The following is a 24,426-nucleotide window of genomic DNA, read 5'->3' on the forward strand; positions in this document are numbered from 1 at the left end:
CATAAGAGAGTTGAGCTAGCCAAAGCTTAGGCTATATGGCAGTTGTACAAAGTATGTCATTTTCTGTTAGTACCAGTAGATTAATTCCCAAAGCCAACATGTATTCCGTTTTGTAGTTAGCTGAAGTCGTGGCTGTGCGTGACTACCATAGTTCTTAGTTATCAGAAAATACCATGCTCATGTGTTTGGGAGCCTACTGTAAACGAGCCTACTTGCCAACTATTGTGATGATATATTTTTCGCCCTTTTAAAGGGACAGGGGAACGATCACCTGGCTACTACTCTGATGTGCTAAGACCTCTTTTTGTTTTGAAGGGAAAAGTTGAATTCACAGAGCAACTCTCATACACTCCTTTCTTTGCTTTCAGCAGTCTTCCATAAAGGCCCGTAGCAACAAAGCTGGAGTTTTTGGCTCTGGATCTAAAAGACATATTTCATTTGAATGCCTATCAAGATGCTGCTTTGTTCTCTGTTTATAATCTTCAGCCAAATGCAGTAATATACTGTGTGAGACGTCAAGGGCTACATTTGGCCTCTACAAAAATGCACTAATTTGCTCTATACTGTACATGCTGTAGGTAATACTCACTATATTGTGGAGGTAATCATCCTGAGACTACATGCTGTAGGTAATACTCACTATATTGTGGAGGTAATCATCCTGAGACTGTACATGCTGTAGGTAATACTCACTATATTGTGGAGGTAATAATCCTGAGACCGTACATGCTGTAGGTAATACTCACTATATTGTGGAGGTAATCATCCTGAGACTGTACATGCTGTAGGTAATATTCACTATATTGCGGAGGTAATCATCCTGAGACTGTACATGCTGTAGGTACTACTCACTATATTGTGGAGGTAATCATCCTGAGACTACATGCTGTAGGTAATACTCACTATATTGCGGAGGTAATCATCCTGAGACTACATGCTGTAGGTAATACTCACTATATTGCGGAGGTAATCATCCTGAGACTGTACATGCTGTAGATAATACTCACTATATTGTGGAGGTAATCATCCTGAGACTTACATGCTGTAGGTAATAGTCACTATATTGTGGAGGTAATCATCCTGAGACTGTACATGCTGTAGGTAATAGTCACTATATTGCGGAGGTAATCATCCTGAGACTGTACCTGCTGTAGGTAATACTCACTATATTGCGGAGGTAATCATCCTGAGACTGTACATGCTGTAGATAATACTCACTATATTGTGGAGGTAATAATCCTGAGACTGTACATGATGTAGGTAATACTCACTATATTGCGGAGGTAATCATCCTTAGACTGTACATGCTGTAGGTAATACTCACTATATTGTGGAGGTAATCATCCTGAGACTACATGCTGTAGGTAATACTCACTATATTGCGGAGGTAATCATCCTGAGACGGTACATGCTGTAGGTAATACTCACTATATTGTGGAGGTAATCATCCTGAGACTGTACATGCTGTATGTAGGTAATAGTCACTATATTGTGGAGGTAATCATCCTGAGACTGTACATGCTGTAGGTAATACTCACTATATTGCGGAGGTAATAATCCTGAGACTACATGCTGTAGGTAATAGTCACTATATTGCGGAGGTAATCATCCTGAGACTACATGCTGTAGGTAATAGTCACTATATTGCGGAGGTAATCATCCTGAGACTACATGCTGTAGGTAATAGTCACTATATTGCGGAGGTAGTCATCTTGTAACTTTCTTTAATGATGTCCATGAGAAAAGGTTGTTCATCCTTTTCTTACTTTAAACTCACATTTAAAATCACATCTGCTACGCGGTAATCGTAACAAAAGTTATTAGATTGTTGCCGCTGCAATCTTGCAAATATTAAAGGGGCAGTCTGCAGTTGAAATAATAATACGGCTTCCCTCCACCACTGTTTTGGGAAAAAGCTGAAGGATGGTGCTGGAGAAAAGTAACTTCTCAAATTCATAAACAGAGCTCTGGTTTCAAGGACCAACCATCCATTTTAATAAAAAATATACTTGTTTTGAGGCCGTACAGTGTTTGTTTACGTTTACAAACATTGTAGTAAAACAAGCTTATATTTTGCGTTCCGATGCTGTATGACAGGTGAACTAAGCTCATGAGGTATTTTTAAGTTATTTTCTTCAATAATCAATGAGTATACTATATATAATTCATTTAAAAGTCCCAAAATGGATGTAGCAATCACAGATTGCCCCTTAGGTAGGCCTATTTCTAGTGCAGACCCATGCATTTATGCAGAGGTAAAATAAAGCCTGTTTCCCCCCCCCTACTGTGAATGCTAAAGCTTATTGAATCAGCTCCCTATTACAGCATGATATCAGGACCCATTTGAAGCCCCATGTGACAGAAAATATAACCATCTCACCTCTCGTACTATAAAGGCTACTGTCACACCTAATTAGGGCTGAGTTCAGTCCCAACAAAAGACAATGTAACAAAACACGCTCATTCTTATTATTTCATTGTCCCAAAAGTATCCTTCAGTTGTTAGGAACAGTGTGTAGACCTGTGCAAACCCCCTTGGGTAACAGGTCCTGAGATTTGGGATATATTCAAACGCTATATCAAGCATAGTTTGGGCACCACGCTGAGTGCTTTAAAAAAAAATCATGATCTCACTCTCTGAGACACTGTAAGTGTATTATCTGAATTTTAAATGTACGGTAAACAGCGCTCCGCTGCTGTCCATGGCTTTGTCTCCATTTCCAGACTGTTCTGCTCAATGTTTCATGTGGTTATTTGCTTCGGGCATGAGGGAGGATGTGTTCTTTTCAGATATTGACCTTTTGTTAAGGTAAAGATGAGATTGGGACATTGATGTGGGGTTAATTCTTCATTATCTTGTCAATTGGATCGATGTTATTATAGGACACATCCAATTGATTTAATTCTTCGTTATTTTCTGGCCTCTCTGAACTAAAACCTAATTTTGACAAGACAAAGCCTGCCTATTTCTATAATGAATATGGACTGGGTGGGTTGATGTTAAGTATAAAAGCACTAATCCTCTCTCTAAAAGCTTCATTTCTACAAAAACTGTTTCTCAAGTAGATTACTAAGACAAGCTTGTTGTTGTTTAAAAATGGCCTTTTTGCTTTTGTGCAGATTGCCCTGTCTAATTTTTGATTAATTAATCAAGTGAAACTTTGTTCAAAGTATCTCTTTTTCAGACAAGCAATTGCAGAGTTGGTTTCAATTTCATCCCCCAGAAAAGGGAGAACAAATATTTACAACAAATATTATGGTTGAACTCAAATGTGCTGGTTGATAAAAGACCTGTATTTATGGAAAATATGTTTTGAAAATGATATTTAGTTTTTAAATGATATTGGAATGGTTGAGTTATGTCTTTCATTGAGTTATCGGAAATGTATAGGAAGGTCTGCTCAATCCAAGAACCAACTGATTAAAACATTACCCCATATCGAGGAGGCAGGTGGCAGCGGGAGGAGGTAGGGAACTGGTCTGTCTGCCCAAGATAAAGGATCAAAACTGGCAGAGGAACAAAAATAGGATAAATTGGAAAGCATACCAGTTTCATTTGAGGACCAGGATGTTGACAGCTGTGTCATACAGATTGCAAAATAGCTGGGAAGTGATTGTTGATGTACTAATTACATGGCACTTGGTGTATGAGTGGATATATAAAACAATGCAAGATTCAAGACTTCGTGCCTTTCAGTTTAAATGATTGTAAGGGAATTCTTGCCACCAACAAAATGTTGAATATCACAGCTCTGTAGATTTCGTTGTGAAGATACAGAATCAATAGACCATTTGTTCTGGTATTGCCCTCAGGTAGCTTTTTTCTGGTCTCAGGTTCAGGAATGGCTGAAAATGCGTAACATTAATCTAAAATTGACCCTAGAAGTAGCATTGTTTGGAGATCTGGAGAGACTTGGTCAGTCAGTTACTAATATACTAATACTCTTATTAGTGAAAGTATTTATCTTCAACTCGCAATCTGTGGATTCTATTCGATTACATTACAATTGTATGTTAAACATCACAGCATAGTTGAAAGATATATATATATCAAACACACACACACACACACACACACAGTGGGGCAAAAAAGTATTTAGTCAGCCACCAATTGTGCAAGTTCTCCCACTTAAAAAGATGAGAGGCCTGTAATTTATCATAGGTACACTTCAACTATGACAGACAAAATGAGAAAAAAAATCCAGAATATCACATTGTAGGATTTTTTAATGAATTTATTTGCAAATTATGGTGGAAAATAAGTATTTGGTCACCTACAAACAAGCTACATTTCTGGCTCTCACAGACCTGTAACTTCTTCTTTAAGAGGCTCCTCTGTCCTCCACTCGTTACCTGTATTAATGGCACCTGTTTGAACTTGTTATCAGTATAAAAGACACCTGTCCACCACTTCAAACAGTCACACTCCAAACTCCACTATGGCCAAGACCAAAGAGCTGTCAAAGGACACCAGAAACAAAATTGTAGACCTGCACCAGGCTGGGAAGACTGAATCTGCAATAGGTAAGCAGCTTGGTTTGAAGAAATCAACTGTGGGAGCAATTATTAGGAAATGGAAGACATACAAGACCACTGATAATCTCCCTCGGTCTGGGGCTCCACGCAAGATCTCACCCCGTGTGGTCAAAATGATCACAAGAACGGTGAGCAAAAATCCCAGAACCACACGGGGGGACCTAGTGAATGACCTGCAGAGAGGTGGGACCAAAGTAACAAAGCCTACCATCAGTAACACACTACGCCGCCAGGGACTCAAATCCTGCAGTGCCAGACGTGTCCCCCTGCTTAAGCCAGTACATGTCCAGGCCCGTCTGAAGTTTGCTAGAGAGCATTTGGATGATCCAGAAGAAGATTGGGAGAATGTCATATGGTCAGATGAAACCAACATTTTGGTAAAAAACTCAACTCGTTGTGTTTGGAGGACAAAGAATGCTGAGTTGCATCCAAAGAACACCATACCTACTGTGAAGCATGGGGGTGGAAACATGCTTTAGGGCTGTTTTTCTGCAAAGGGACCAGGACAACTGATCCGTGTAAAGGAAAGAATGAATGGGGCCATGTATTGTGAGATTTTGAGTGAAAACATCCTTCCATCAGCAAGGGCATTGAAGATGAAACGTGGCTGGGTCTTTCAGTATGACAATGATCCCAAACACACCGCCCAGGCAATGAAGGAGTGGCTTCGTAAGAAGCATTTCAAGGTCCTGGAGTGGCCTAGCCAGTCTCCAGATCTCAACCCCATAGACTTTCAACTCCCTCCAAAGATTTTCTATGTTGCCCAGCAACAGCCCCAAAACATCACTGCTCTAGAGGAGATCTGCATAGAGGAATGGGACAAAATACCAGCAACAGTGTGTGAAAACCTTGTGAAGACTTACAGAAAACGTTTGACCTCTGTCATTGCCAACAAAGGGTATATAACAAAGTATTGAGATAAACTTTTGTTATTGACCAAATACTTATTTTCCATAATTTGCAAATAAATTAATAAAAACAATGTGATTTTCTGGATTTTTTTTTCTCATTTTGTCTGTCATAGTTGAGGTGTACCTATGATGAAGATTACAGGCCTCATCTTTTTAAGTGGGGAAAACTTGCACAATTGGTGGCTGACTAAATACTTTTTTGCCCCCCTTTTTATATGTGCCACGTATATGGCACATAGAAATCCAAAGAGGGTGGCAGCAGAGATGGGTGGGATTGAAGGAAACTGAGGGTTGGGATGTGGAACTGGAGACAAGTGGGAGTGGAGTTGCTGGGCCGGGGATAGAATAACTCTCAAATAAAGTTTTTTTTAATAAGTAGTACGTTTTGAGTGACACTGTGCCTCTTTGCCTGAGGCTGTTGCCGCGCAGGTGCTTGTACCCATGCATATACACAAACTTGCATTCAAACACACACATGGGCACACAGAGACACATACACACATGTAAATAGTGCCACACATGCACTGAAACGTATACTGTTTGCCTTGCTGTTTTGTTTTTGTTTTTCTCTTTTTTTCCTCTTTTTTGTTAATTTTGTTGGTTGTTGGTTCATTGAGGAATGGAGGAAGAGTGATTTATGAAGTCGTGTTTTTCTTACTTTAATGTCAGCTCTGCTGCCACTGAAACCGACAGTCTCAGATTTTTAAGGGAGTGTTGTAATTCCAGATGGGTCTGATACCATTCTCCTCTTTTCTCCACAGTCTCTGTTGACAACATGGGACAGCATCTAGGTAAACACGAGCCACAGCCGCAGAGCAAGGTAAGCATCTCAGTTGGAAGTGTATGAATGCATGCTTTTGTGCAAGTATACAGGACATTAGTGCTCAGCGATTAACTGAAATGTTGGTTTATTTTTGTTTAAAAAAAAAGAAAAAAGTAAATGAACAACATTAGGTCAATTATTTTAATTCCATTTAGTAAAAATGTGCCACCGTGCCATTTGTGCTATTTCTCTAGAGAGATTACTCGCTGGGACATGTTGTCCAACCCATCTAAGTGAAGTAAATGTGGTAATTAACTACAATGACCAGAATCCATTACGCCTATAGCTACCTGTTTTCATTTGTTCAAGCCTGCCTGTGGGGCCGGCAGACTGACGCTGAGAGCGATAGAGAGACACGAGTGGGATGGAGAGCAGTTGCTTAGGTATCTCTACCTGACAATGCATCTAATAGAGTGACAGGTGTCATTTAGTAGTCTTAAAATCTACCTTGAAGATCTGCTGAAATAGTGATTTTGTCAGACAGCAGGCAGCTAGCCAGCTAAGCTAGCCTGCTAGCCTGAAGGAAGTCTCTTTAGGAAACAGAGGTAGATGGCTGGCTGGTTGCTTAGATAATGCCTCTAAATAAAATGTTGAAATATATATTGATTTTAAAAAAAATGTATATGTACATAACAAGTGAAATATTTTATTAAAGGAATATGAATGAAGGATGGTTTCTTAATAAGTGATGTGCAGATATGGGCAGTCATTGGAGTTGTATTAATGAAATAACATCATCATACTGAAATCAAATGTGTAATATGAACAACCACAATATTTTATTTAAGTAAAGTCATGTGAATAAATGATGGTTAGAGCCTTATAAGTGATAGTAATGGGCAGTCACTACCATCAATTATTTTATTCTGTGTTGTTGCAGCGGTGAACCCACATAATGCATTTGTTTAAAAGAAATCTGAACCGATATTGAAAATGTCAAAAAGCACTAATTGCTCAGCACTACAGGACATACACAGTATACGCTTTTAGTGCACAAACAATTTGAAGTCGGAAGATTACATACACTTAGGTTGGAGTCATTAAAACTTGTTTTTCAACCACTCCACACATTTCTTGTTAACAAACTATAGTTTTGGCAAGTCTGTTAGGATATGTACTTTGTGCATGACACGTCATTTTTCCAACAATTGTTTACAGACAGATTATTTCACTTATAACTCACTGTATCACAATTCCAGTGGGTCAGAAGTGTACATACACTAAGTTGACTGTGCCTTTAAACAGCTTGTAAAATTCCAGAAAATGATGTCATGGCTTTAGAAGCTTCTAATAGGCTAATTGACATCATTTGAGTCAATTTGCGATGTACCTGTGGATGTATTTTAAGGCCTACCTTCAAACTCAGTGCCTCTTTGCTTGACATCATGGGAAAATCAAATGAAATCAGCAAAGAACAATTTTAGACCTACAAAAGTCTGGTTCATCCTTGGGAGCAATTTCCAAACGCCTGAAGGTACCACGTTCATCTGTACAAACAATAGTACGCAAATATAAACACCATGGGACCACGCAGCCGTCATACTGCTGAGGAAGGAGACACGTTCTGTCTCCTAGAGATGAAAAGTACAAATCAATCCCAGAACAACAGCAAAGAACTTTGTGAAGATGCTGGAGGAAGCAGGTACAAAAGTATCTATATCCACAGTATAACGAGCCCTATATCGACATAACCTGAAAGGCCGCTCAGCAAGGAAGAAGCCACTGCTCCAAAACCGCCATAAAAAAGACAGACTATCATTTGCAACTGCACATGGGAACAAAGATCGTAATTTTTAGAGAAATGTCCTCTGGTCTGATGACACAACAATATAACTGTTTGGCCATAATGACCATCATTATGTTTGGTGGAAAAAGGGGGACGCTTGCAAGGCGAAGAACACCATCCCAAACGTGAAGCATGGGGGTGGCAGCATCATGTTGTGGGGGTGCTTTGCTGCATGAGGGACTGGTGCACTTCACAAAATAGATGACGACATGAGGAGGAAAAGTATGTGGATATATTGAAGCAACAATCACCCCAGAAAATAGAACATTTGTGGTCAGAACTGAAAAAGCACATGCGAGCAAGGAGGCCTACCAACCTCACTCGGTTACACCGAGTTACACCGACAAAATTCACGCAACTTATTGTGGGAAGCTTGTGGAAGGCTACCCGAAAAGTTTGACCCAAGTTAAACAATTTAATGACAATGCTACCAAATACTAATTGAGTGTATGTAAACCTCTGACCCACTGGGAATGTGATGAAAGAAATAAAAGCTGAAATAAATAATTATCTCTACTATTATTCTGACATCACAATGATTTCACATTCTTAAAATAAGGTGGTGATCCTAACTGACCTAAGACAGGGAATTTTTACTAGGATTAAATGTCAGGAATTGTGAAAAACTGAGTTTAAATGTATTTGGCTAAGGTGTATGTAAACTTCCGACTTCAACTGTGGATGTGTAAGATAAGTTTGATCCTTTTGTTTTCATGGGAATAATACTGACACTGGTGAAGTTCAATGTGATTGTAGACTGTAGAGCCTCTTATATCATTCACAGCTTAAGCCTTTATCAGGGAAGTGAGGCAAACCTTTGGACCCTGCTGTAGTTTATTCATGCAGTCCTCCGTCAGAACAATGGAGTTATGACCATAAAGAAGCTCTCAATCAAATCTGAAGCACTCAGAAAAATACAAATGGCTTCAAAACGAGTCTGGCGGGGGACTTGAACAATATAACCCTCAAATGAATGCCAGACAAAGAGTGCATTCCAAGTGACAACCTTTTCTCTTATGTAGTGCACTTTCATTTTTGGAGCTGAGTGGCGTTTTCCTTTTCAGTTATAGCACAAGGAAAGGGGAATGGGGTTGTGGTGACTGTTCTGCTGTAGGGGCCAGCTTGTTAACCACTGAGTAAGGATGTGGTGTTTGGTAAATAAGCAAGTCATTTAAGGTCTTTGTAGCCTTATATTTTTCCATGAATTTGTGTTTTTTGGAAGAATGTGAAAGTTAGCTTTTTGTTTTTATGATTTTGTATGTCAATACTGTAACGGTCCCCTCTTGAAATGTGTTGATGTTTGTAGTCATATAGGTAACTGGCAAAATAAAGGAAACACCAACATAGTTTCTTAATAGGGCCACCAAGAGCCAGAACAGCTTCAATGCACCTTTGCATAGATTCTACAAGTGTCTGGAACTCTATTGGAGGGATGCAGCTGTTTTGTTGATGGTGGTGGAAAACGCTGTCACAGGCACCACTCCAGAATCTCCCATAAGTGTTCAATTGGGTTGAGATCTGGTGACTGAGAGAGCCATGGCATATGGTTTACATCATTTTTAATACTCATTAAACCATTCAGTGACCACTCGTGCACTGTGGTAAGGCATAGCCACGGTGGCCAAAATAATGGCCTGCTCAGCATTTTTATTCATGACCCTAAGCATGATGGGATGTTTATTGCTTAATTAACTCAGGAATCTCGCCTGTGTGTAAAAACCTGCTTTCAATATACTTTTTATCCCACATTTACTGAAGAGTTTCCATTACTTTAGCAGTTACCTGACACTATACTGTAGCTATAGACCAGGTGTGTCAAACATACAACCCGAGCCCATTCAGTCTGGCCCACGGTGGTTTGAGTAAATAAATAAACATATATTTGTTCTCATTAAAAAATAAAATAAATATTCGACATTGAAATAACTCAACTGTATAGAAGTGATAATGGACCTACAATTATAAACTTTTCACCCTGTCAAGCTTGCTAAAAAGCATTCAAAATTCCCCCCCAAATTTTCATAACGTTTGAAGGCGAGGAAATATACTAAATTGTAAGTGCAGACCTCCAGACCTTAGTGAAGTCCGATTGCGGCACGCAGGGCAAAATGAGCTTGACACCCTTGCTATAGACAACTATCTTCAAAAAAAAATTTAATCACTCACTCTCTTTTACCCTACTCCTTCTCTCTCCATGCTTCTGGGGAGATGATTTTCTTCATGGGCAGTCCAGTCCTGAGAGAGGTGCTTCTTTTTTTCTGTGGGAGTGTTGCGACTCAGAGCCGCTGAGTCTTCTTATCGACTTGCCAGATCTTAGTGGCGGACTGGTGTTGCCAGGCAGTGGTTGATTAGCGACCATCAGAGTGTGCCTGGGTGGTCAGGACACTGGGATTTCAGTAAGTGATGACAAAGCTCGCCTGCTACTTCTGCAGGTCAGTCCGGAGACCCAGGGAGAGGAGGAAAGGTTATCTCAGGTCTCAGGAGCTAGCCTGGTTATAAAACTAGGCCGTTTCAGGTTAATGTTGGATGTGATGTACAGTATCTTTTGATTCATCATTTTCAGTAGATTCATAGCCCTTTCTTGTTCGGGTCACAGAATCAGAACGAGGCTTTTCAAATGACACACTGATGACTGTTAGAATACTTCTGGTGATGGACTGATTCCCAACTCACATTTCATTTGAAATATTACCCTGTTACACCTCAGAAAGATTACATTTCCTTGCTTGTCATTGCCATGGGTGGAACCCCTATGCAAGCTAAACTGCTTGCTCAAAATCGTAAAATAATCATAAAATAGAACTCATTAAACTGTAATGAGTGTAGCTGTGGAGGGCACAGTGTTGTTACTTACTCAAGAAGAGTCATTTGTGTGTTATGTTCATTAAAGTGGGAAGGACAAAGCAGTATCTGCATGGCACAATGTGTTTTTTTGACAGCTGCGGCAGGGTAGCCTAGTGGTTAGAGCGTTGGACTAGTAACCGGAAGGTTTCTAGTTCAAACCCCCGAGCTGACAAGGTACAAATTTGTCGTTCTGCCCCTGAACAAGGCAGTTAACCCACTGTTCCTAGGCCGTCATTGAAAATAAGAATTTGTTCTTAACTGACTTGCCTAGTTAAATAAAGGTAAAATATTTTTTTTTAAAGATGGTCGTTTAGACATCCCACCAATGAAATTCTCACTCTTGGTAGGCATATACAGTGGGGAGAACAAGTATTTGATACACTGCTGATTTTGTAGGTTTTACTACTTACAAAGCATTTAGAGGTCTGTCATTTTTATCACAGGTACACTTCAACTGCGAGAGACGGAATCTAAAACAAAATCCAGAAAATCACGTTGTATGATTTTTTAAGTAATTAATTTGCATTTTATTGCATGACATAAGTATTTGATACATCAAATACTAATGTTACTAATCGTCAGTGTTACTAATCAACCCTGATGAAGACAGCTTGGCTGTCGAAACATTGGTATTACATTTTTGCATCTGAGCTCCTAGAGTGTGTGGCTCTCTTTTATTTTCAAGTCTCTACTCCGCTAGCCAGCACCTCGTCTTTATAGGTGTGCGTTTCTTTTTCTTCACTAATCGTCAGTGTACCAAATACTTGTTCTCCCCACTGTATGTTGCCGTGGTGATATCCGATGCGTTATGTTAGGCCATTCAATGTCAGCGGCTACTTTCATCATCGCGTCACACACATCCATCCACCCACCCACCTCACACAATACACAGAGACGAAAAAAACATCAGTGACCCATTTCCTTCTGTAAAGATGAATGGACTATTGGGCAGATTATTATGAATTACATTTGACATTTTAGTCATTTATCAGATGCTCTTATCAAGAGGGACTTACAGAAGGGAGTGCCTACATTTTTGTATTTTTTCGAATGATTCAGCTTATGGTCAATTTCATACCATCATTAGCTCAGGGCCAACGGTCCACGAGAGCCTATTCAGCAGTCCCACCCAAAGAGCCCAGCTGTCCAATAACGTTGAGCTCATCTCAACCTTCCTACCCAGTGAGTGATGTCATGTTTGATATCATTGTCTCAAACACGGGTGCTTTTTCCCTTTTGGGAAAAATCTGTCAGTTCCCATCATCAGTTAATTTATGTTTTTCTGTTGAACGAGCCTACATTAATTATTAAATTAAAGAGCTTTTAAAAGTCAAAAGTATAATCAGTCAATGGGGGTGTTTGGTAGGGATGGGGGGGATAAATCGATACAGTTGAGTGTCGCAACATTATTTTTCAAATCAAATTTTATTTGCACATACACATGGTTAGCAGATTTTAATGCGAGTGTAGCGAAATGCTTGTGCTTCTAGTTCCGACAATGCAGTAATAACCAACAAGTAATCTAAAACTACTGTCTTATACACAGTGTAAGGGGATAAAGAATATGTACATAAGGATATATGAATGAGTGATGGTACAGAGCAGCATAGGCAAGATACAGTAGATGGTATCGAGTACAGTATATACATATGAGATGAGTATGTAAACAAAGTGGCATAGTTAAAGTGGCTAGTGATACATGTATTACATAAGGATGCAGTCGATGATATAGAGTACAGTATATACGTATGCATATGAGATGAATAATGTAGGGTAAGTAACATTATATAAGGTAGCATTGTTTAAAGTGGCTAGTGATATATTTACATAATTTCCCATCAATTCCCATTATTAAAGTGGCTGGAGTTGAGTCAGTGTCAGTACAGTGTGTTGGCAGCAGCCACTCAATGTTAGTGGTGGCTGTTTAACAGTCTGATGGCCTTGAGATAGAAGCTGTTTTTCAGTCTCTCGGTCCCAGCTTTGATGCACCTGTACTGACCTCGCCTTCTGGATGATAGCGGGGGGAACAGGCAGTGGCTCGGGTGGTTGATGTCCTTGATGATCTTTATGGCCTTCCTGTAACATCGGGTGGTGTAGGTGTCCTGGGGGGCAGGTAGTTTGCCCCCGGTGATGCGTTGTGCAGACCTCACTACCCTCTGGAGAGCCTTACGGTTGAGGGCGGAGCAGTTGCCGTACCAGGCGTGATACAGCCCGCCAGGATGCTCTCGATTGTGCATCTGTAGAAGTTTGTGAGTGCTTTTGGTGACAAGCCGAATTTCTTCAGCCTCCTGAGGTTGAAGAGGCGCTGCTGCGCCTTCTTCACGATGCTGTCTGTGTGAGTGGACCAATTCAGTTTGTCTGTGATGTGTATGCCGAGGAACTTAAAATTTGCTACCCCCTCCACTACTGTTCCATCGATGTGGATAGGGGGGTGTTCCCTCTGCTGTTTCCTGAAGTCCACAATCATCTCCTTAGTTTTGTTGACGTTGAGTGTGAGGTTATTTTCCTGACACCACACTCCGAGGGCCCTCACCTCCTCCCTGTAGGCCGTCTCGTCGTTGTTGGTAATCAAGCCTACCACTGTTGTGTCGTCCGCAAACTTGATGATTGAGTTGGAGGCGTGCGTGGCCACGCAGTCGTGGGTGAACAGGGAGTACAGGAGAGGGCTCAGAACGCACCCTTGTGGGGCCCCAGTGTTGAGGATCAGCGGGGAAGAGATGTTGTTGCCTACCCTCACCACCTGGGGGCGGCCCGTCAGGAAGTCCAGTACCCAGTTGCACAGGGCGGGGTCGAGACCCAGGGTCTCGAGCTTGATGACGAGCTTGGAGGGTACTATGGTGTTGAATGCCGAGCTGTAGTCGATGAACAGCATTCTCACATAGGTATTCCTCTTGTCCAGATGGGTTAGGGCAGTGTGCAGTGTGGTTGAGATTGCATCGTCTGTGGACCTATTTGGGCGGTAAGCAAATTGGAGTGGGTCTAGGGTGTCAGGTAGGGTGGAGATGATATGGTCCTTGACTAGTCTCTCAAAGCACTTCATGATGACGGAAGTGAGTGCTACGGGGCGGTAGTCGTTTAGCTCAGTTACCTTAGCTTTCTTGGGAACAGGAACAATGGTGGCCCTCTTGAAGCATGTGGGAACAGCAGACTGGTATAGGGATTGATTGAATATGTCCGTAAACACACCGGCCAGCTGGTCTGCGCATGCTCTGAGGGCGCGGCTGGGGATGCCGTCTGGGCCTGCAGCCCTGCGAGGGTTAACACGTTTAAATGTCTTACTCACCTCGGCTGCAGTGAAGGAGGAGTCCACATTTTTTTGTTGCAGGCCGTGTCAGTGGCACTGTATTGTCCTCAAAGCGGGCAAAAAGGTTATTTAGTCTGCCTGGGAGCAAGACATCCTGGTCCGTGACTGGGCTGGATTTCTTCTTGTAGTCCGTGATTGACTGTAGACCCTGCCACATGCCTCTTGTGTCTGAGCCGTTGAATTGTGATTCTACTTTGTCTCTGTACTGACGCTTAGCTTGTTTGATAGCCTTGCGGAGGGAATAGCTGCACTGTTTGTATTCGGTCATGTTACCAGTCACCTTGCCCTGATTTAAAAGCAGTGGTTCGCGCTTTCAGATTCACGCGAATGCTGCCATCAATCCACGGTTTCTGGTTAGGGAATGTTTTAATCGTTGCTATGGGAACGACATCTTCAACGCACGTTCTAATGAACTCGCACACCGAATCAGCGTATTCGTCAATATTGTTATCTGATGCAATACGAAACATATCCCAGTCCACGTGATGGAAGCAGTCTTGGAGTGTGGAGTCAGCTTGGTCGGACCAGCGTTGGACAGACCTCAGCGTGGGAGCCTCTTGTTTTAGTTTCTGTCTGTAGGCAGGGATCAACAAAATGGAGTCGTGGTCAGCTTTTCCGAAAGGGGGCGGGGCCTCCGGATAAATGGATTCCAGTTGGCAAAGAGTCAAATAAAGTTCGTTCAGAGCCATCGTTGTGTCTGCTTGGGGGGGGATATATACGGCTGTGATTATAATCGAAGAGAATTCTCTTGGTAGATAATGCGGTCTACATTTGATTGTGAGGAATTCTAAATCAGGTGAACAGAAGGATTTGAGTTCCTGTATGTTTCTTTCATCACACCATGTCTCGTTAGCCATAAAGGCATACGCCCCCGCCCCTCTCCTTACCAGAAAGATGTTTGTTTCTGTCGGCGCGATGCGTGGAGAAACCCGCTGGCTGCACCGCCTCCGATAGCGTCTCTCCAGTGAGCCATGTTTCCGTGAAGCAAAGAACGTTACAGTCTCTGATGTCCCTCTGGAATGCTACCCTTGCTCGGATTTCATCAACCTTGTTGTCAAGAGACTGGACATTGGCGAGAAGAATGCTAGGGAGTGGTGCACGATGTGCCCGTCTCCGGAGTCTGACCAGAAGACCGCCTCGTTTCCCTCTTTTTCGGAGTCGTTTTTTTGGGTCGCTGCATGGGATCCAGTCCGTTGTCCTGTTTGAAAGGCAGAACACAGGATCCGCGTCGCGAAAAACATATTCTTGGTCGTACTGATGGTGAGTTGACGCTGATCTTATATTCAGTAGTTCTTCTCGACTGTATGTAATGAAACCTAAGATGACCTGGGGTACTAATGTAAGAAATAACACGTAAAAAAACAAAAAACTGCATAGTTTCCTAGGAACGCGAAGCGAGGCGGCCATCTCTGTCAGCGCCGGAAGTTACTATATTTACTATATTATATAGACTCTGACTCCAACTATGAATTCTCTAAAAGAATGAAGGTTAAATTAAGCTACTGCTAGTCAGCTTTTCCTGTGCAAGAACTCCAGTGTTTCTCCTTCTATAGCTTTTTCTCCATCTTCCTTTTTAAAAAGGTAAGTCAACATTTTCAGCATTTTTATTACCATGACTGGAAAAAAATCTCTCGTCACTCTGCCTCAGACATATAGTGAGCAATATGTTTGGGACATTAAATTGCAATAAAATTGCAGTATCAAATTGCAATACATGATGGAACTTCCATCAGGAGCTAGCCCGGAGCTAGGCCCATGTACCAGCTAATTCTGAGGCTACAATACCTCCTTTGCCAATTGGCCTAGACCTTTTATTGTCGACACGGAGCCCCGCCGATCCATCACGACTGGACTGGCGATGTGATTGCCCGATGTGGTCTCAACAGGCTATTCTGTCACGATGTCGCCAGAGAACCATCTACTAGCCCCGGGCCTGCTAGCTTTTCTGAACGCTGTGTCCCCTGCTCGCCTAGCGTAGTAGTGACTACCGAACGGCACCCTGACTCACCTATTGCTGCTCTTTTGACCCTATGATCACTCGGCTACGTAGTTGATGCCCAGAAATCTGCTCCTTTTATTCTCTGTCCTCAACGCACTAGACGACCAGTTCTTATAGCCTTTAGCCGTACCCTTATCCTACTCCTCCTGTTCCTCTGATGATGTAGAGGTTAACCCAGGACCTGTAGCCCCCAGATCCAGTCCTATTCCCCAGGTGCTATCATTTGTTGACTTCTGTAACTGTAAAAGCCTTGGTTTCATGCATGTTAACATCAGAAGCCTCCTCCCTAAGTTTACTTTATTCACTGCTTTAGCACACTCCACCAACCCTGATGTCCTAGCCACGTCTGAATCCTGGCTTAGGAAGGCCACCAAAAATTCAGACATTTCTATCCCCAACTACAACATTTTCCGCCAAGATAGAACTGCCAAAGGGGTTGGAGTACTTTCCTTACCATCTTAAATGTAAGCATGCCCCATTCAAAAATGTAGAACTAAGAACAGATATAGCCCTTAGTTCCCCCCAGACTTGACTGTCCTTGACCAGCACAAAAACATCCTGTGGCAGACTGCATTAGCACAGAATAGCCCCCCGCGCAATGCACATTTTCAGGGAAGTTAGGAACCAATATACACGGTCAGTTAGGAAAGCAAAGGCTAGCTTTTTCAAACATACACTTTTCATCCTGTAGCACAAACTCCAAAAGGTTTTGAGACACTGTAAAGTCCATGGAGAATAAGAGTGCGTCCTCCCAGCTGCCCACTGCACTGAGACTAGGAAACACCGTCACCACCGATAAATCTACGATAGTTGAGAATTTCAATAAGCATTTTTCTATAGCTGGCCATGCTTTCCACCTGGCTACCCCTACCCCAGTCAACAGCTCTGCACCCCCCACAACAACTTGCCCTCAAGCCTCCCCTATTTCTCCTTCACCCAAATCCAGATAGCTGATGTTCTGAAAGAGCTGCAAAATCTGGACCCCTACAAATCAGCTGGGCTAGACAGTCTGAACCCTCTCTTTCTAAAATGATCCACCGCAATTGTTGCAAGCCCTATTACTAGCCTGTTCAACCTCTTTCGTATCGTCTGAGATCCCTAAAGATTGGAAAGCCACGGTGGCCATTCCCCTCTTCAAAGGGGGAGACACTAGACCCAAACTGTTACCGACTTATATCTATCCCACCCTCCCTTTTCTAATGTCTTCGAAAGCCAAGTGAACAAACAGATCACTGACCATTTTGGATCCCTCCGTACCTGCTCCGCTAGGCAATCTGGTTTCCGAGCTGGTCATGGGTGCACCTCAGCCATGCTCAAGGTCCTAAACATTTTCACAACTGCCATCGATAAAAGACAATACTGTGCAGCAGTCTTCATCGACCTGGCCAAGGCTTTCGACCCGCCCGTAGCACACTCTTCAGCAGGTATATTTCACTGGTCATCCCCAAATCCAACTCCTACTTTGGCCGCCTTTCCTTCCAGCTCTCTGCTGCCAATGACTGGAACGAATTGCAAAAATCACTGAAGCTGGAGTCTTATCTCCCTCACTAACTTTAAGCATCAGCTGTCAGAGCAGCTTACTGATCATTGCACCTGTACACAGCCCATCTGTAAATATCCCACCCAACTACCTCATCTACCTTTATTTATTTTTTGCTCCTTTGCACCCCAGTATCTCTACTTGCACATTCATCTTCTGCACATCTATCACTCCAGTGTTTAATTGCTCAATTGTAATTATTTCACCACTATGGCCTATTTATTGCCTTACCACCCTAATCTTAGTACATTTGCACACACTGTATATATACTTTTCTATTGTGTTATTGACTGTACTGTACTGTACTGTACTGTTATTGACTGCACTGTCCCATGTGTTGTTTGTGTCGCACTGCTTTGCTTTATCTTGGCCAGGTCACAGTTGTAACTGTTCTCAACTGGCCTACCTGCTTCAATAAATGTGAAATACAAATAAAACATATAGAATTGTGATACATATAGAATGGCAATACATACTGTATCATATCGACACCTAAGTAACGTGATAATGTCGTGTTGTGAGATCCTGGCAATTCCATGCCCTAGTGTTTGGGTGGTCATTCTGATGCTGGTTAGCCCTCTGTGGTTTGTCCTGTCCACTCAGTAGAATAAACCGGATTAAGCCAAAGCCTTAGAGAGCCTTTGTGCTCGCTGATGGATGACATTTGTTTGACGTAGCCATTTTAACTTCTAACCGTTGGCTGTATAACACACCTAATCAAAAATGGGACCATGTCAAACACTTTTGCTCTCAAAGACACTTGACATTATATCAGTGTTGATGTCTACTGTGTATGAAGTCATTCATCTTAGCCTATAGGCTGGCGTGTTTTATAAACATGAAGATAAAACCTTTGGCTCTGACGTTGCTTGGCTCATAGAAAGAGAATAGTAATTCTTCTATTTCTATGGCTTGATGTCTGTAAGGCCTTGGGTGGCTTTGTACTGTAGGTAGTGAATACAACATGTAAGATAAAAACAACGTTCTCACCTTTTTGTTTGATTCATTTGAGTTTCATGTTTATCTCAAGAATTGTCCATATGACCTATGGTTAAAAGCCTAACTTAAAGGCCTACATTTTATAGTTGTGAGGTCCATGCTCAAACAAAGTGTTTTGTCTTTTCATAGATGGTAGACCTTTACCTGAAACAGTTTTCAGAAGAGGTTTAATCTGCTGTTATTCCATTTGCTCTATACATAAGGTCAGAGATCATGGGGTATAGCATAAGGACGTCGTCATTGGCGCCATAAAATAAATAAAAAACTGATCTAACAAAGTGGATATTTGTCCAATCCGTAGTTATTTTTGTGTCCTAACAGGCCCACAATGTGGTTACTAAAATCTGATCGACATATACTGTATATTTGGTTGTTTTCGATGCATAATATTTAAAGTTGTCCTTTTTCAGGTTTCATTTATTTATTTATTTGCTTATGGTTAGCTCTCGCTTGGATAAGGTGGTAGTTGGCCAAATAGAAATCGGTGGTGGAAGTTGAAGTCATTTTTTACTGTACTGTTGTTAATTGGTGATTATGGAATTAACATGTATTGAGGTTGACATCCAAACAAGCCTCATACTTAGATGTGTACCCCAACATAGTGTTGAATACACATGAATTAATGTAGGCTAATTATACAGGCTGCACTGAGAGATATTCTGGATCTATCCCCGACGGGGGGGGGTGGGGGGGGGGGATGTGTGCATGGTGTTTCCATGGTTTTCATTGAACTCTTACCTGTGTTTTGCATATACAGTTGCTTCCTCTATGCTGTGTGGTCCACCGATAAGGACAAGTAGAGGCTCATTTAACAATAACACACCACTGTTTTCAGTCAGGTTGGGTCTGAGAGCTGCTACTTTACTGAGAAAAAAAAAGCATAATGCGACGCCGCCGCAATTGAACAGAACAAAGATGATTAAGAGGTGAGTTGTTTTCTCTGTGTCTCGCTCTCCGAATACCGAAATTGCACCCCACCTATTGTTCCTGTCTGTTGCGGTGTGGGTGGGGAGGAAAGAGGGGGCTTTAAATGGCGAGTAATGTACTTTAACGACATCAGGTAATTAACCTCCGCCTTCCCGAAGTCAATTTGTCACAGATTTTGAAATTACAGCAGAGAAAATAGGCGCGCCATTAAAATTCAGCTGCGGCTGCAATCAACTTTTGCCCGACTCTTCTCCTCCTCCACCGCATAATGGAATTAGAAAAGACGGAGGGAGAAAAAAAAGGGAAGACAGCCTTTTTTTGAACGGTGTCAGAAGCACAGAATAACGAGGCCTTAACGTTCCTGGCGTGGGCTTACCTAGACAACAGGGCAGTGACAGGGGAAAACCAGGCTAGGGCCTGCCTGTCCAGGCCACCTGTCCCGGGGTTGATGAGGATGTATGGGGCTCTGTCAGACTCAGCCGGCCTGCTGGGTACCAGAAAAAAAGAACAGGAGAGCCCAGCCCAGGCAGGTTTCAATTGGTTCCCGTTTCTGCAAGGCACACTCTATGAGAGAGCTGAGACCAGAGTGGGGAGGAGTAAAGTGTATAAAGAGAGTTAGCAACTGCTAGATAAATGTGTCAAATCAAAGACTGATGTCATATTTTTAAACATGTATTTGTGTTGCTGTCTTTGTTTTACCTTAGGTCAGTATGTGCTTAGAGACAATATCCGGGTTTCCGTCCAACCTTTTTATGTGAGTAAAACACGTTGGATAATAAAAAAATGTCATGACAGGCCTAATGGAAACAGCAAATTTGTCGTCTAGCATATTTCATTTTTTCAAGGTGGGATCTTTTTTTATTTATAAAATGTATTGTGTGTGAAATGTAGGTAGAAATACTTTTTTTTGGTGCAAATATTTCTATAATAACCATCATATTGAAGTAAACTTGGAGTCACTCGATGACATGTTGTGTGGTCCTCCCATTACTAAAGCATGCAGATTACTAGGCTACAGATGAAATAAGTTATGTTGAACTTCACCGGGTGGTGAACATGCAAGGTGATGACCTTGATGCTAATTTCCAATACATTTAGAGGGTCTTATTCTGGGTACATGATGATTGACGCTTGGTTGCCATTTGACAAATTAAAAGAAACTTGCTATTCTGTTTATGAAAATGTCATCATGTTGGCTGTGCCCGCAAGTAGTCTATGTATCTGCAAGCTGTTGGCTAAGGTGTACGTGCCAGTACCAAAGGTGGCACATTCGCTATGTAACACATTGTTAGTGACAAAACCGTCAGTAGAGTTGAAAATGCGATGGAAACCCATTTTAACTTGTATTTTTATTCAGTACATGGGGATTTAACGGCAAAAGTTTTTTTTATGTGGACTCTGTCATCACGCACAGACTTTTTATCCACAACAAGTTCATTTGATCGAAACACATCTCTGGTGGGAAAATGCGCACATTTTATTTATGCAGATTTTTGAATATTCACATGATAATCTGTCAATTGGATGGAAACCTAGCTAAAAATGAATGGCACAATAGAATTAGCGTCTTTTTAATTAAATTTTCAGTGGAGTGGGATGGACTAAACACAAAAAGTATTCAATATAAACAATACATTTAGAGTATTACACTCATGTGATTTAGTAGTATACATTTAGTATTATGCATGCTCATTTGACGGCGGTCTTTCTCTCTGGCAGTGTCATCTTCACATTAATCAGAGCGTCGACTTGGTGTTTTATCAACACAGCATTGTGACAGTGCTGAGTGGAAGCGAGAGGACCACATCATGTTTTGAGAAGTCAGTGGAGGTCACATGTTGAATCCAATGCTTCCCACCATCCTTTGGGTGGAGACACAGTCAAACTGGGGCGCCTGGCACCTACTACCATACCATGTTCAAAGGCACTTAAATATAAAGAGATCAAAGCTTTCACCTGGTCAGTCTATGGCATGGAAAGAGCAGGTGTTCCTAATGTTCTGTATATTGAGTTGTAATATTTTTCACCAGGTGAACCAACCAGGGGAGGGTGTGGTAGGGGGGGGGGGGAAAGGGGTTAAAAAAATGATGCAAGTACTGTTATTTGATAGACTAATCTGCCTGCTTGTATCACAGCATATATATCCCCCCCCCCCCCCACACACACACACACACACACACACACAACATTGATTCCAAGCCAACCATTATGGTGCTGGCTATAAGGCCTTATGCATACACTGAGACACACGTACATCGGGGATAGGACTATTTATCCATCCTCACAAAGCCGATTTGGGAGACGTGGTTGTGTCTGAGGAAAATTTTATGCATTATCAGGCATGTGGTAGAATCTAATCTCCTGTCTGATAAGCCTGCATTGTGAACTGTTGTGGAGACCCTAATACATGTCCAACTTCCAGAGCTGTTGATCACGTTCTGCCATTTTGAAAGCCACCTTATTGGCTTTTTCTCAGTTTGAAGAGAGTCATGTTGTATTGAGTAAATGCATTGTGGATTAAGAGGAGAGGCAGCGTGTAAATCCAGTCTCCAGTGGAGGGAGCCTGAGGCTCAGTTAGGGATCCTGAAGTTAGGCTATTGTCCACGCATTCCCGCCCTGAGAGGAGTTTCTTTTTGTGTTGTACTGTAACTTACACACACTCATGTTCCTGCCTGACTGGAATTGTGTTCAGTAGCAGATATGTGTTGAAATATGATTTGAAAGGTTTCAAATACTTTGAGTGTTTGCTTTAGCCTGCCTGGGAGTGCCAAATGGGCAGGGTTAGCAGTTTTGGGCCTTTTTTTTATTGGTTCATTAAGCCAGGTTAGTGTAATCGAGCACAGATAAAGTATCTGAAATGATCTCAAATAGTATTGAACCCAGGTTTGTTCAGTATCTTTCCCTAAAGTTAAGGGGGTCGTAAATAGCTCCTTCTCATTTGTTCCAAACCTGTTTGTTCATGCTTGGGTAGCCGCAGAAGCGCTACCCTTCCTGTACTTGCTCTCCCCCATGTTACGCAATCATTCCCCATAGTAACATTCATGTTCACTGCTCTCCGAAACAAGGAAGTAAAACTCCCCACAACATTCCTTTAAGGTAAAGAGAGTATCTCCGGATATTACTGCTAGAACGCAAATACATTCCACATTTGGAGACCTACGCAGGGACAAATGCAGCAGATATATTTATTTCGTATTTAACTTTTATTTTTTTACAGAGAAGAACGGATTCTTATTTGCAATGACGACCTGTCGAACACAGCAGACAAGCACAGCAGAAAGTCTTTGACTAGGTAATATTCATGAGACTAGGGTGCCTTGCAGTTGTACAGATGAGTGTTGTTTGATGCTGATACTTGTTTTCACCATTAATGTCACAGCACCACTGACATTTATCCTATTACATTTTGTGCATGAATATACTTTTGAACACTAATTTGTTTTGCGCATAATTAAAGTGGGATACATGCTGTTAAATTACCAGTTCTTTGTATAATTATTAATTGTAATATTAAATTGTCAATTCGCTGAGGGCTATCATTTTCCCTGATCTCAAGTAATTGCATGTTGGTACTCTGATAAAACATCCTTACAGTTTTTAAGTTCAATGTGATCCTTCTTGGTCTATTTCCTGACACTGATTTTTATATCTGTGGCCAGCAATATTGCTTTACTCTCTATTTGAAATATATATTCTCGGGATGCGGATTTAGAAGTTGTACGATCCCTCAGTAAGACTACATCCTTTTCGTCGAGGCCAGGCTTTTTGTTTGGTATTGATGAGCTATAGGCTATAAGTATCTATTGGGAGTAGAGTATTGTTGTTTTCTTGTTCTAAGAACAATGTCAAATTCCTAGGTGGCCACATTATTTGCCATGTCATGGGTTCTTAAGACTTTTGGCTAATTACCCTATACACTAGTTTGTTTGCAGGTGGTTTGAAATAAGTCTATTATTCAAGTTGGATGCTTTGAGGAGCCTGAGGCGGGGGACTCGTGAGCAATCCTACTTAATGTGAGTAGGTCTGTGCAATTTTATTGTGAACATTTGCAGTGTGAGCACATCCTGCTGTTTGAGAAGAAATCTGTGGGATGGAGTCTCCAAGTCCCCGTTCACCATTCCTCTCTGGGATGAACACAAATGCTTAAGGGCACAGCTATCAGAGAGGAAACGGATAAGACCGTGACCTTTGACTCTCTAAGAAATTTCTCCAAGTCATGAGAGGTTCCAATCACTACACTCCAAATCCCCCCCCAGACTATAAGAGCTTAGAAAGCTTTCGGAAACTACAAATGGAAAAAAGGAGAACCAGCTCATCTTTTATATACATCCATTCGAAAGCCCATCCAATTGATATTAGATAAAGACATTTTGAAAAGGTAGCATTTCAAGAAATATCAGACTGATAGGCCTAACCTTGGAGAAATAGATTGGCATGCTTTGTATGAAGAACCTCTTTGAATATAGAGAACAGACAGATTCCGGTTGAGATTGCATTCTCTCCCAGTCGACCTGTTTCTGCAGCAAGAGTAGGTATTATGCTGCTAGATTTAGCATTAACCTCCGCCTCGGCCCTCCTCAAAAAGGTGAATTTTATTCCCCCGTTATTGTGGTGCGAGTGGCTGGTCTTATCTCGTGCTGTGTAGCAGAGGCAGCGAAGCCCCATGGGCCCAATACTGCTGTGCTGCTACCCTCCATCTGTCCTCTCCCCCTGGGATGCTCTTCTCAACAAGATGGAAATATTATCCCTCTATTATG

The 24,426-nt window shown here is 41.8% G+C and overlaps 1 protein-coding gene across 16 annotated transcripts in view; it reads left to right on the plus strand.

Annotated features, from left to right (window-relative positions):
- Window positions 1-24,426, plus strand: part of LOC109902195 (myelin basic protein) — a 73,765-nt gene that overhangs the window by 9,071 nt on the left and 40,268 nt on the right. For 10 of the 16 annotated variants that reach the window (XM_031786545.1, XM_031786538.1, XM_031786547.1 and 7 more), the window contains exon 2: window positions 6,209-6,267. Coding sequence is in view for 1 of the 16 variants with exons in the window: in XM_020498348.2 (XP_020353937.1) it covers window positions 6,223-6,267 (45 nt within the window). In the remaining 15 variants the exon portion in view is untranslated. Of the gene's footprint in view, window positions 1-6,208; window positions 6,268-19,524; window positions 19,669-22,886; window positions 22,962-23,590; window positions 23,683-24,426 lie in introns of those variants that run through there. The other 6 variants (XR_004202457.1, XM_031786540.1, XR_004202456.1 and 3 more) reach the window with 3 other exon arrangements.

Source organism: Oncorhynchus kisutch, linkage group LG13 (assembly GCF_002021735.2).
Source record: "Oncorhynchus kisutch isolate 150728-3 linkage group LG13, Okis_V2, whole genome shotgun sequence".
Lineage (NCBI taxonomy): Eukaryota > Metazoa > Chordata > Actinopteri > Salmoniformes > Salmonidae > Oncorhynchus > Oncorhynchus kisutch.